Source organism: Poecile atricapillus, chromosome Z (assembly GCF_030490865.1).
Source record: "Poecile atricapillus isolate bPoeAtr1 chromosome Z, bPoeAtr1.hap1, whole genome shotgun sequence".
NCBI classification, from domain to species: Eukaryota; Metazoa; Chordata; class Aves; order Passeriformes; family Paridae; genus Poecile; species Poecile atricapillus.
In genome coordinates, this window is record NC_081289.1 from 38,207,588 (window position 1) to 38,222,722 (window position 15,135).

General features: G+C 35.0%; 1 protein-coding gene across 3 annotated transcripts in view; it reads right to left on the minus strand.

Annotated features, from left to right (window-relative positions):
* LOC131573556 (neuron navigator 3-like) overlaps positions 1-15,135 on the minus strand; it is a 250,860-nt gene that overhangs the window by 154,925 nt on the left and 80,800 nt on the right. For all 3 annotated transcript variants that reach the window (XM_058827624.1, XM_058827623.1, XM_058827622.1), the window contains exon 4: positions 1,515-1,587. In XM_058827624.1, coding sequence (XP_058683607.1) covers positions 1,515-1,587 — 73 coding nt within the window. The remainder of the gene's footprint in view (positions 1-1,514; positions 1,588-15,135) is intronic.

Here is a 15,135-nt window from a genome sequence, read left to right on the forward strand (position 1 = left end):
AACTGCATAAAAGAATTTTTTTTTAATCTTACTTCAGCACTAAATGTTAAAATTCAGTTTTGAAGAATAAGGAGCATTTTAAATCCTAGGTCTTGCATTTAGTCCTATATAGTAGTATTGCTTTTAGTAGTATATAAATTTAAGGCTACACAATTGAAGCTTATATCCTATTAAAATTATTTTCCAAAGCAAAACAAAGGTAGGAATAAAGGCATTACAGAATGGACACAGATTCTGACTTTAAAAAGTACAGAAAATGTGTCATGTACCATATCAAGTTATTAAAGAATTATGAGTATCTGCATAAAATAAATTTATGCTACTCACACATTTAATTCATACTTTATATAAAAGTAAAAATAGGCTGCTCTAGAAATTCTGGTTCTAAATAGCTTTGAAGTGAATGACAGCACACAAACTTCCAGTGTTCTCTTGCAACAAGATATATACAAGTACACACAGAAGTTCTCTTAAACTGATTAAGGAGCTTTTCACAATTTGACAACCAAGGTGAATAGTTAGTAGATATCATGTCTGTGTTACATGTTTAAAATCCTAGATAAGTTCAGATGGTAAAAGACAGTAATTCTGAGTTAGTTTAAAAATGAAACAGTGGTTAGCATTCCAAAATTTTTCTCCATGAATCTTCTATAATTCATCTATTTGAACTGACTATTTGATATTTCAACTATTCCAGAAATTATAATCTCTGGAAAAAAAATTTTCTTCCAGGTATTAGTTGTGCTACAAGCAAAATAAAAATACGGGGCTGCATCTCTGAAGGACCTGTTACCTTCAGGCGTCAGAGGTCAAAAGGATTTTGAAGGTGCGCAGTACCTTGTAGAACTGCTTAATTTGCTACAGGACAAAGACATATACATTTTATTAATTCACTTGCCTCTTATATGAACAAGGCAATATTACATAATTAAGAGAACTGGTATTTTTAATATTTTTTGTTTATTATATTTATTAATTTAGTTGCAACGACGTTAGGCAATCATTTAGGGTGACTAATACAGCAGAATAACTGAAGCAGCAAAACCATTCACTATTTCACTTCATAGGAGACATCAAAGGAATACTATAATTTTCAGACTCATCTGGACAGCATTACTACTAATAATAAATTTGCTGAAACAAATAGGCTTCCCTGGGTTTATTTAACTGAGAAAGATTCTTATGTTCTTGTTTGCTTGTTGCTGTTTTGAATCAAATATATGAACAAGCTAAAAAAAAAGTATGCTTCTGTGTCTATCTAATATTGTGGAGGTAACATGAAAAGATTAATACCATTGAAAAAATATTGTTTTAAAACATTGTCTCAAGCTTCACAAACATTGCATTTCTTGGTTCAGTTTCAAGGGAAAATTAAAACTCACTTGTTATCACTAATCTATATTTGCATGCTGTCCAAGACAGCTGGAGCTTGGTATTTAGGTGTGACTTGTGTTAAGAAATTTAGCTTTCAGAAGAAAATCTTGTTATTTGTTCTGATTATTTGTTTCTCTTACCTTCTGCAGAAAGACCTTGGACGTTTACGCCTCTGGCTGCCAGAAAGCTAAGGCAGACATCAACATTCTCAATCTGCAACATGAATAGAAATAACAAGCAGGATAAGACTATTTGACAAAACAGAGAAATGCTGGGAGAGGGGAAGAAAAAAAAAACCAAAAAACAACTGCCCAGGAATGAATACTTTACATTCATTGCATACTACTACAGCTCTTTACCAAAGTTTAGCAAAAATGATTACAGCTAATTGGGGAATCGAGATAAAGCCTTCATTGTCTGCTTTGGTGCTTAAAAACAATTCACAAATGCCCAATCCAGAATGGCATGCTGGCAACTCAGCAACCCACCTAGTTAACATAAAACTGGATTTTGTATGCTACAAACAAGCAGCAGTGAAAGCACCCATAGAGAACTAGACACTGAGTATATGTCTGGAGATGTGAGCGGCTGAGTTTACTAAAAACATAAGCAAAAACCTCCAACAGTGTAAGCAAAGGTACTTGCTTAGGGTGATGTAGGATTCTGTGAAAATATCACTCTCATTAGTGGTTGCTCTTCTAATTTCTTTCCTTCAAATCTTACAATAAATAAAATTAATTTATTTATTGTTTATGCTCCTCAGAAGAGTTCTTGCTTAGTAAAGAACATGGTGCTGCAAGCAAGAACTCTTGGTGATTTAGAATAAATCTACAGTTACCACAGAGAGCTTTAGGTACAAAAATGTAGCCAAAATATAGAGCAATAAAAGGATAAAACTTCTGCCTCTAAAATGAGTAAGATTAGACTGCTTTCATGTGTCTATTCCTAACAGATGAGGGAGATGTTCCAAAAGACTCTCGAGTCACCATCCTCAGCTGATTACCCCAGTCCTTTCAGGACCTCTGAAGGAATAATCAGGTATAAATGTAAGAATTACTATCTTAATCTATAAATATGCTCCTATAAAAACAGAAAAATTTTGTTTAGAGAGGTTTTCTGTTTCAAGTGGCTTCAACAGGTTTGATTTTTAAGTACATTTTTAGGTTGATGCACTTATTTCAAGGCAACTGGGACCACAAAAATAAAACGAAATTTTAACAATATATTTTAAATACCTTTAGCATTAAGAACACTAAAAATAAAGCAAAGAATATTCAACACTAAAAACATAAAGCTCTATTAGCTCAAGTCCATGCAGTTATTTTATTTGAATGTTTACACAGTTTACAATGTCTCATGTCAATGCTTTTCAACCATCAAAACATAAGGGGTAAATTCACTCTTTGAATGAAAACTACTTGATCCTTGGCAGTATCTTTTCTCACCTAGGAAGGTATTTGACTGCTGACCTCTTTCTATATTGGAGTCCTGCCACTGTTCTCTGAAATGGTAGTAGCTAAAAGGATATAAATATTCTCTCCACTGCTGATCCTAGAAATACGTATTATGAGTCTACAGACTGTCTTGATCTGTGGATATAAATGTATAAATTTATAAACACCTCTAAAATATTTAGATATGCTCTTCAAGGACAATAAAGGTCAATACACTACTGAATATATTTTAGAAGTCTTTTTCAAACCTTGATTTCAAGAGCATGCTAACATTTACAGTGAATGGTAAACAATCTCTTTACTGAATCAATTACAGAAGAAAACCAAAACTCAATGTCTGCAGCTAAAGTAGTGAAATTTACTAAAAAAATGGGGTCTACCATAAAGATTTCATAAATCAGTTTGGTGGGTGTCACAATTTTCACAGTTTTCAATGTGGAATAACCATCCTAAAATCAATGGGATTCCTCTAGCTCTGGCCCAGCACAGTAACCGTGGTAACCCAGGCATTAACTGTCATTTTCTTAAATGTTTGTATAGTCTTACAGCAAAAAAAAACCCCAAATTAACTAGGTAATTTTGTTAAGCCATAGAGATGTGACACAGCTAAATCAGTCGCAAGTTGGCTGCAGCTAAAATAGGAAGATCTGATTCTTCCTCACCTCTTCTTCCTCCCAGGTGTGAGGACCCTGCTGCTGCTGGGCTTCAGCACTTCTCTGAGCATACCAGGAGCTGGCTCCACGCAAGAGAACTCACCCAGCAAAAAGGCAAAGGGATTTCAGTCATCCCAGTCTCCCGTGCCGCCAGATAAGCACTGGAGCCAGCAGAGGGGAGGGCGTGTCCCAGCCTGGGTAAAGCCTGGTTTGGGAGAGGAAAGGGGCGGTGGGAAGGAGGGACAAGGCGGATGGTGCCACTCCTGGTGGCGGTGGCAAGGCACTGGGCTGGCTCAGCCCTGACCTCTAACTAAACCCCTGCATCGGCTGAGAAAATAGTGCAGATGAAGACAATATTTCTACTCAACCTTTAAACAATATCAACTAAGTAAAATTTTGAACAGAAATTTTTTTGCTCTGAAGAATTGAAAAGAAATGAAGATTTGTTGGGCTGGACTTTCAAATCAACCATAATGCAGTATCATTTACTTCAAAGATGGGAAATTCTGCTATATAAATTAGTACTGAAAGACAAAGGGAGGGGAAAAAAAGGGGAAAAAAAAGAAAGAAAAATCAGTACAATACATCACCCATCTCCAAATAACTGGAACAATATTTCTTAACACATATTCTAGTTTAATCAAGTAATTTTTGATAATGAACATGCCCCCTCTGCAGTAGTTCAGGAGACCTAGTTCACTGGAGAATATTTAAGGCCTAATGTGAAAACATCTCAATATCCACCTGCAATACCGAATATCTAGTAAATAATAAGCCTGATACCTAAACCTTCACATTCATAGATTTAGTGAAAAATATCCTACAGAAATAACATTGGTTACTTTACATGTCTACTTTTACAGCATGTGTCTTTGAAGTCATGTCTCTTAAACTCTCAGAAAAAACTAATCATTACCCTAACACCAATGACTCAGTATGCTGCAGAACTACAAAGCAAATTCTGTCTGGCTTCAGAGTTCACCAACAGAAGTGTAACAGAAGCCTTGAGTCCAAAGTCACCCTTTTGGTAGGGGTGTATGAAGCAATAGCAGTGGCCAACTTTCAGACAATAGACTGGGGTTGCACTGTTAGCCTTATAATAAAGTCTTGTTTTGACTTGTGACTTGAGCAAGTTTGGTGTGGCAACTCACAGGCCCATAATACCCTGAAAATGTCAGGAAACAACTCTAGCAGTCAGTTTTCTGATAATAACTGCAGTTACTATACAACTCTCAGAAACTCTTTGGGGATTCAATGAGACATGCATTAATACAGTTTTGGTTTTTTTTTCATTTTCTTTCCACTCCCGTCTAGAAAATGTTAGGCTTAAAATTGTCCCATTTTGAAGCTCTCAGTGTGTCTCTAAATATTGCTTTAATTACCTACTTCTTCCCCTGGAAAACCACAGTTATTCTTTGAACTCAAACCCAAGCAGCCCCAAACACTTTTTCTTCAAACTCACTCACAGATGAGAGTAATTTTGCAATTACAAAAGTTCCAAGAGATTTCAAGCAGCTTCCATTCCTCTGTACTGTTTCAATCAAGAGTATGAATTCCTGAAGTCCATGTTTATATAAGTAGTTATTCACTGGGGTAAACTCCTCCTAGAGCTGACACTGTGTGTATAGAATTCTGTTGCTCATATATCAGTGGCTGAAGATTTTGTGGTGTAACACATCATAGACACCAGACAAATTTTGTACCTTACATACGACCACAATCCTGTAGTGAATTTTGCTTGCAGAAAGAACTAGTTTATAGAAGAGATTATGTTTATCATTATAGTGAGTTGCGTCATGAGAACTACAAGGTGTTGTAGCAGAAGATACTGCTCATTACAGTACAGAATTCAGGATATACAGATTGACTCCAAATCTTAGATATCGCGATAGAGTCTCAAATTTCCAAATTTGCTTGTACAGGTACATTTTGCTGCCAAGATCAGACTGTTGCTGTTGATAAAGTTCTCCACTACTGTCAATACCTGATTTTTATTTTTTTCCAAGGCTCTTATTTTATATTAAAGATTCAAAAGAGTGGAATAAATGCAGCATATTGAATTGCAGAACTTCAACATTAAAAACCTTAACAACTATAAATAGGGTAAGTAAATAACAATATAATAAACCTTCATTGCCATTTAGATATTTGCCACTTAGATATTCAATTAACCATGTTAAAAGTCAATTAACACTACATGAAATTGCTTTTCAGAGGAAACAAAAACCTAATTCTGAAACCTAATCACTTCCTTATCAAAACTCAAGGATATTATGTCAAATTCTTAAGTGTAGCTCCAGCTACATTGTAGGTAAAGATACACTTGGCTAAGATGATGATAATTTATGAATTAGTTTGTTGGCATCATCAGGTAGATAACATCATTTGATACTTTTTAATTTAATCCTAATGGGTTATGCTTACAATAAATTAACCTTTCTTCATAAATCTGATCCTTTTGATAGTATTCATACACAAACTATGGTGAAAAAAGCACCTGGAATACTTATCACCATAAATATTAGTGATCTCCAATGTATTTTTACACTGACATTTAAGGGGATACAGTTCCTATGACGATGAATAAATAAACAGAAATGTCACAGCTCTGATATTAATGGAATAGGTGGCATGCAAAGAAGATACATTGGAAATACGTTGACACATATGATATTGCATAGTTGTGGGTAACCTGCTTTTGACTGAAAGCTATTTGAAATTTATTGACAGAAATAAATCACTAAATCAGACTGGGGGACTTGCATGTCTTGCATGATAAACAGGAGTACTTAATACCCAGCTGACTTACAAGAAGAGCTCATTTGTGGGATGTACTCACCAGTGACTCAACACATAGAATATGTCTATTTATTTCCATTATTTTTGATGCTGCCAAGATTAGTTTTCATCTTCTTTGTCTGAATGACACTTTCTTCACTTCCAAAAATAAATTTAATTGTGGCATGCTCAGAAGACATATAATTATGACTAACACAGCATTATGTTCCTCTGTGTGTATAAGAAGCTCCAAAAAAAAATCATGCTTTGACTAACTTTCTTTTATTAATTTTATGACAATATAGTTTACAAGAACATGTAGACACACTAGTTAGTTACTGTTCACCTACTCTGAGCTGGATTCTTCCTGAAGAATGGGACACCTTTATAAAAATGACAACCTATTATAACCACATTGATTTTCTATACATATATGCTCTTAAATACTCTTGTTTGATAGCGGAAGTAGAACATTAATTTGTGTTAGCACTTCATTCATGCTATCTTCCACAGTTCCATGTGTGTGTTTTGACATAGTGATTTGTGACCCAGTTCCCAGATAAAAATTTGGCAAAGGATGTCCCCTGTAGAAGTTTCATAATGTTGTTGATGGTTGATTAAGGATATCCATGGAAATAGTATTCCACAGAAATTCAGAGAATCACATACATACTCACTTTCCAGAGAACAGGAACTACACGAAACTCTTCAGTATTTGGTGCCTTTTCAATTGCAAATAGTAAATAGTATTTCTTTGAGATAGGTATTATGGTAAGAGATAGTGTGTGTCACAATAACAGTATTTCAAACACACTTTACCAGCATGTTTCTTCCTAAATGTCCTTGGAGTATTAACCTGATTTGAGAGGCATGATTTGAATCTTCCTCTTGCATAGATATTCATCACTAACGCAATTTGTGGAGGATTTAAATGAATGCAGAATTAGAAAATAAATTTTTGTTGTTACACAGGTCCTTCTCTTTCAAGTTCTGTAGCACTAGAACAATCAATAGCAAATAAAATGCAGGTCTCACAGGTGGCAACCTGGACGCTAAATATTAACAATTCACATGTTGCTTAAAATTATTAAAATTTAAAGAATGTAAAAGCAGATACTATTTGTCTGATTTCAACAGGAATCAGTCACGTACGGAGACACATAAGCTTTTTCTGGCTGCTTACTTAGTAGGTGAAGTGCCAGTGATCAATTGCAGGCTCTAGAAAGATCAGAGGTTCAGGCAAGCAACCAAGATGTCTTCATGAGTAAATAAAATCATTTTTGATGCACATGTTGGAGTTGGTTAGACAACTGAACTTTCCATATAGATTTAGCTATGCAGAATGCTCTGGGAGACACTGAAAAGTATTTCAAGGTGGAAATGGCCTAAACTCTGATTTTCCCACCTCTAATAGCAGTAAGAGAATTGGTCATGTACATGCTCACAAATACATGGTTAATCCTCATACACACACTACATAAACAGACTATTCTTTGGGCAAACGTATAAACTTTCACAACCTGCTATACTCATAGGTGTTCTCAGAAATTTAAAAGGACAAGATTATTTCACTTTCTGTTCTTAAATGACTCATTCATTGCACATATTGTGACCTGTTGACAACTCACTTGTTGCGTGGGAAACACCCAGATTTTTGGTCTGCTTTGTAATTTTATTCCTTCTGGGTTTTCTTCCCAGCTGGTTTCCCTAGTTTGTATTTATGTTCTGCCAGTCCTTAAAACAAAGAGCTTTACCTTTAGTTACAAGACAGAGAAATAGAAATAGAAAATATTTGCTGTTTTATAGTACTATGTTTTTCTCCTCAGTTTTATCATTCAGATTATTTAACAAAACCAGGCTTGATAAATCAGGCTTCATAAACCAGGCAGGTGGACATTTAGCTTTTTTCACTATTTACAAATGGCCATATGTCAACTACTTCCTTCACTAAAAAATAAACATCAAACAAGTCAAGACCTTGCTCCATTTCAGTGATAATGCAACACACTGCTCACTGCTTATGAACATGTCTGCTTTATACATATCTATATGCACTATGATTTTCTAAGGCTGAGTATTAGGTGCAGAAATTAATTTTGAATAGCTGACTTACACTAAAGAGGTCCAGCCAAAGAGGTCAAAAGCACCATCTAGATTAAAATTGGTATGCCAAAATGGATTACCCAATCCAATGTCCTTATCCTCCTGCCTATCTATTCTTCAAATGCTGAACATTCAACACTGTTTGTGAGTCCAGGTAATTCTTAAATGATCACTTAATATTCAGTAGTGAGAGTTCCTTGTCCTTCACTATAAGGCAGATGTTCAGCTTATCTGAAATTCTGTCCATATCTTTACAAAAATGTGCAACTGGTAAAACAATTAAGATATAAAAAAATCCTAATGCCTTCATAATTGTACATGTCCTGTGGGATAAAATTTATCTAATCCATAAAAAGTAAGCAACTATGATTTATTTGTTATAACATGGTAAGATTCATTTAAATTATTTGTAAAAGTACCAATCAATAACCTCAAACAATATAAGAAGCATCTTCTATGTCACGTGTTCCATTCCATTTACCACTGTTCTTGATTTATCGGCTTTCTGCAAAAAGTTGTCATTAAATTTTACTTACAAAGCTGTCATACCATTTTCACTACACTGTATTGTTGTATGTTATCCATAATAGCAGATATATAAGTATTGTAAAAGGCATACAAATTAAATTTTCTAAATTTAAGAGTAGAGTTTCAAAGGGAACAATGTGAAATAGATTCATATGGGCTCATTTTGCAATCATTATAATTAAACTATCACAAGCAAGCTGGCTATTATATATAGATCTATAGATATAGATAGATATATAGTGCATATATATAGAGTGCAGTTTAAACTATTTTAAACACAAGTGACAGAAAGAGATCTTCTTTCTTGTCTCTTGAATATTCAAAATTGTATGTCTTTGTTAACTTACAAATGTGTTCAGAATAAATTAATTACAGATTTTAAAATTTGAGCAAGATTGTCTAAAAGTTGTATATTTCCATAAAGTTTCCTTGTGAAGAAAGTGTATAAAGTATTACTGTGTAATAAAAATATTTTTTTTTACCCATACTACAAAATAAGGACACTTTGAAGAGCAGAGAATACACACAAATTCTTCCAAATCTGAAAGCAAATGCAAAGGGAAGAAATGTGGCCCAAAGTAATGCAAAACTTATAATGCCTCTTGTGAGGAAGCTGTTTTACATTTTCAGTTTCTGTGGAAGATGCTCGTATGGCAGGCTGCATGTTACACACTTCCCTTGGCCACAGACTACTGAGACTGAGTGAAATTTGCCATGAATTCTCAGTTTACCTTGTAGAAATGGGGAAATTTGTTGAAAGGGAAAATTAGGAGGTAAACAAGCTCTGAAAAATCATGTTATTTATTTTCTGGTAACATTTTTCCCATAAGATCCTGCCATGGCAGCTTATTGGAATATCTTTTTGTGACTACACTGGAAGGTAATGCCAATTTTCCACGGGTGGTGTAAATTAGAAAACCCACTCAAATAAAACAGGTGTTAAACAGTCCGGCTGGGAGATGTTTCGTGCATTCTGCTGACTTGCTGTTGCACGTGGCCTAGATCAAGGCACATTTCATATTTCTATCAAAATTATGACATATTTTAGGGAGTTAAGCAGAATATACTGACATGCAGACACATTCCGCTTAATTCTACTGTAGCAAACTCCTCATTATTTGCAACAGAATAATTTAAGAAGCATTTAATAAAAATATCTATCAGTGAACCATGTAGCCTCATTCCAGAAATCTGTTCCAAACAAAGCATTGACTTTGCAATAAGAGATCATACATGCAAATTAAAAACTGATTTACTGGAGGCATTTGGGGAGAATTTTACCTTAGAGAATAATAACTACTGGTATGTAGAAGGCCTCCCAGGCAAAAATTTTTAGGAAATTATGCTGGAGTTATTTAATTATTAGTTATTTTTTGAGGGAAAAATGACAATCTTATTTAAAACTGAAATAGCTTCCACTTCCTTTTCCAACAGATATTAAGGAACACGCACATCAAATTCTTCCAACATGCAGTCCAAACACGAAATATGACCAGTAAACCCAGAAATGTGAAAACAAATTAACTTCTCAAGTACTTGGAGAATTCAACAGACATATGTACTGACCTGCTGATAAAAGAATGCATTAGGTCACTACTGAGGTCAAAGCATGAGCTGGGGTGTGTATTGTTTTTAAGAAAATGGTACAGTGGGAATTGGATCCCTTCTGGCATGAATTACTGTGAGTCCTGTCAGGAACACAAAAGAGACAACTGGTGTTGCAAATTTTTCACCTAACCCCTCACTTGGTGCTTGGAAATCTTAGAGTGAATGTGAGATAATTTCTGTAATGGCAAATACAGAATATGTTTTGTTTCTGTCTGTACACATCATCAAATTAAGGAAAAATTTAGTAATTCTAAATAAAAAACAATTCTATTCATAATTTTTAGATGGCCAAACAGATCATTATAAACATCCGCTGGTCATTTTCGTAAAAAACAAAAAAACGCTCTATCCACAAACACAAAGACCTTCCACCACATAAGAGAAGAATGTAAAACTTTACTCTGATCATCTGTATAAAGAGATGTTATATGAGCTTGCTTCTCCACTTTTTTACTCACTCTTTCTGTTTCTTTTTGTGTCTGCATTTGCTCTCCCCATTTTTATACAGTAGTCTCTGCAGCAGACATTGTAAAGCACAAAATGCAGCAACGGTAATTTCTGAAATGCTATTGAGCTACTATAACAGAAATTGTGAGAAAGAAAGTTTGGATTTTTGATTGGAATATAGCGCTGGGTTTGAACTCAGAAAACCATGGATGTGTTTCAATGTGTTGCACGAATTTCTTAGAAAGCCAAATATGGCTGCACAGCAGAAAAGGTAAAAAGAAAAATTCTCTTCCTGAGTGTCTGCAAGTAACTTGCTACTTCAAAACACTCATCTCAACAGGCCTGAGGCCACCACCACCATGAAAGAACCTTATACATGCACTAAGAACACCAAATTGAAGATAAATACTACCCTGGGAGGACCTTTTTTTAAGGCAACGATAAAAAGAACTCTATTTAAACACAGCTTTTCTTAAAGCAATGCTCTACTCTACTGAGGCTTTTTACAATCTTTTTTTTTTTAATTATGCAACACTTCTGAGTCAGCAAGGTACCAGTGTCTAAATATTTATGGAACTTGGCAACTTCTGAAAACTGGAGGGCAATGTGAAAAAACACACTTCTTTAAAACAGAGGAGGTTCTCTCCATTAGGTCAAAAGAGAGTCTACAACAGAGTCTTCATTTATTAGATTTAATTAAACCTTTGAAAGACTTCCAGTTCTCTCCTTCACCACTACTTAGTGCATAGCAACTTCATTCAGCTCACTCAAAAAAGCAGCTTTTAGAAATAAGGGCAGTACAACCAGTGACGGAATGAATCCTTTAAAAAATAAGTAAACAAGTAAACTACGAGGCATTTCACTTCATCTCTTGAACTTGGACCTGGAATCCATCCAGATGCACTGCGTGCTTCTGAACCCTCCCTCTTGACTACACTAAAAGTCATAATGCTACAGCTTGTGCAGGAGAGACACTTAACACTTTGCTCCTATCCACCTGGCCTTTTGAATTTATAAACATTCTAAGTTTTTTTTTTAATTAGATATATTTTCCATATTAGCCTGGGAATAGTTATAGAATTCATAGAACATACAGTATTTATAGAACATTGAGCTCACCAAAAGAAAAGTGATAAAAAAATGCTTGTTATTAGCAACCTCTAAAAGTACAGCCCAGAGTTTTCTGTAGGACTAAGGTTATGTGGCTGGTCCATCAGCTGAGACTTAAAGTCCTTGAGAATATATGCATGAGAACGTGTAAGTTACTAGTTTTCCTTTATGTTTAGTTTTTTTATTACTTACCCAGATTGATCTAAGCCCTAAAGAAAAAGACAAAGAAACCTAATAGTGAATTGACATCACAGGTTATTAAAACTGTTATTCAGGTTAAAACAGACATCTTTAAAACTCACAGGGATAATAAAAGAGACTCTCATTCAGGCTTTCACTTTTGCTAGTGTACCTGAGCATTGCATTTCAAACCATGTTTAGCACGATATACATAGGAATATGAGGCCATGCTATATATGTTTTCATGCCATACTTCTAAATAGCTTTCATGCTAGCCTGTCTCTTCTCTTTTCTCACAGCTATGTGAGAAAGAATTTTCCACATTTTCATGAGATCTCATGTCTAGATTCTTGGTCAGGGACAATAAAAGCACCTGGAACCACAGAAGGCAGTGGGGTATCTGCCTGTAAGCTCAACAGGGTCAGATTTTTTTTCTTGAATTCTCGGCAAAATGCTATAAGAGAAATATCAGAAGTGCTCAGGCCTACAAAACGAAGCCTTAACAAGCACTTAGGGCTTGTTGACAAGTCACTTCCAATTGCAGCCAATGAAGTGTAAAGTGTACAAGGAAACATTTTTTTAAATAGTTATCCAAGTGTTTTAAAGTTCCAAAACACTGCCAGTATTACGTGAAAAAAATAAGCACTTTAGAGGGCCTTTAGAAGGGAACATATCTTCAAATACATTAATTCATACGATGCAACAATCTAAATCTTTCAAAACTGTTTATGGCAAGAAATCCAAATAGAAGCTTTATATATACAAGAACTGTGAAAACACCCTTGCACATATGTTTACCCTGGAGTGTTACTGCTGATCTGCCCGTGAACTAAGTAAGAGCTCTTACCAAAAGAAAAACAACAAACACCTAATTTAGAGTTGTTATTAGGAGGAATTACTGAGAAAATTTGTGTGACAGGCAAAACAGCTCACAGGGCTGGATGCTGGTTAGTTAGCTATGGGTACAGCTAGAATACAGAAGACTATAACTATCTAACTCCATGAACTACTATTTATTTAAAAAAAAAAAAATCATATGAACTATTACATGCAAATAGGTCTCAGTTCTTAAGTGTGGAAACCACGGGACAAAGAAAATTCTTGTGGTGATCTTTTTCCCCTAGAGGAAAAAGCCATTTGTACATTCCCATTCTAATTTCAAAGAAATGCTGAAGAATCAAGAGGTATGAATAATCCAAACAAGGTTCTAATTAGATGCAAATACAAGCCTAAACAAAATATAAACTAATTGTTATAGAATTAAAGACTGCCAAAAGTTACAAGCTAAAATACAAATATATTTCTCTTTCAGGAAGACTGTTCATATTCACCTTTCAGAACTTTGCAGTTCTGGTTTTGGTCCGGACGCCACTTGAAAGTTGCTAGGAACTGCATAGGTAAACAAATGCTTTAAGCCGATATGAACTATCAAAAAGGCAAAAAATATTTCTGATCAGCTTGTGAGACTGAATACAACCAAGTCCCAACAAAAAAAATAGTATCTTAAACAGACACTGAAAATGAACCCTGCCCAGACTAATACGTACCCAGACACTGGGCCAACTTAAAATAAGTTCAACTCTAAATAAGTATACCTCTGATTTATGTTATGTGGTCATCTGTTGATCATATGGTCAGCAGACTTCTCAGACTGCGAGTGTTTTAAATAATTCCTGCACATTAGAAAGCTGCCAAAGAGATTACTATATTTGTATTTATACTATTTATTTCTGCTGAAACAAAAATGGTTGTACTAACTATTTATGTATTAAGTTTCAGGTCTTAGTGGATTTAAACAGACAAGTTACATAAAAAAAATAAAATGAGAAGATTGTGTTATTATTTTAATTAACTTGATCAAAAGCCTTTACATGAAAAGGGATTATTTAATGCTTTTGAAATAAGCAGCCTTTGTGATAACTTGCTTGTTCTACAGTTAATTTAAGCCAATTTACCCATCTGTACCTTTATAGCATTGCCTATAATAGGGTCACCAGCTGTAACAAGGTTTATATTTAGAATTAACATCAGTATTTAACTCCAGTTCAAAGTTTGTCAAAACCTTTACTGACACAGAATTTCAAGTGCCTCACGCTATCTGATGCCACTTCAGAGTGGTCAGATCCATGGGCTCTTGACTGCAGGGGAAGGCTGGCAGAGCAGTTATTTCATGACTACTCTCAATCTGGTCCCATGCTGTGGACAGACATCGTGAAGGACACGAGACATTTTCTGACAAATACAGCATTTTTCATTTTGACATTTCATGGAATATAGGGTGATTACAACAGAAGTGCATAAATATATACTGAAAGAGCAAGCAAAGAAGTGCATTTTAATGCCCTAACACAGTAACTTTAGATATTGGAGTAACAGGAGGAGAATGAAGGAAAAAAAAAATGCCAGAGTCAATTGTTCTTTTTAAGTCACCCCTCACGTTGTTGTCAGAGAGGGAATACTGACCTGATGGACCACTGCTGTGTGCTCGTCACATGTGCCAACAACAGCACATTGGGGAGAGGCTGTAAGGGGAAGGGATTTGCAGCAGGGTTCAAAGAGGAGTTTGTTCTTGGAATATAATTAAGGGCATATAAAAGCACAAGCGGGTTAGTGTGCATAAAAGCCAATGGACTCCAAAATGGTGAGTATGTAAAAGACACTGTAAAATCAAGCAGATTTGGCATTCTTTCCATGAAAAAGACTCACACTAAGCAGCAGCAGATGTAGGCGGCTTCTGTTCCAGCAAAGATCAAGGGCAAAGTGAAAAAATACATCTGGACAGATCACAGTAGTTTCAATATGCACCTACTTTCATTCTTTCTCTTCCTTTTCTAACATTGTAATTGTATTATATTCTGGAAGTAATGCAATACTGTCGAAAAACTAGAACTTTTTGAGTA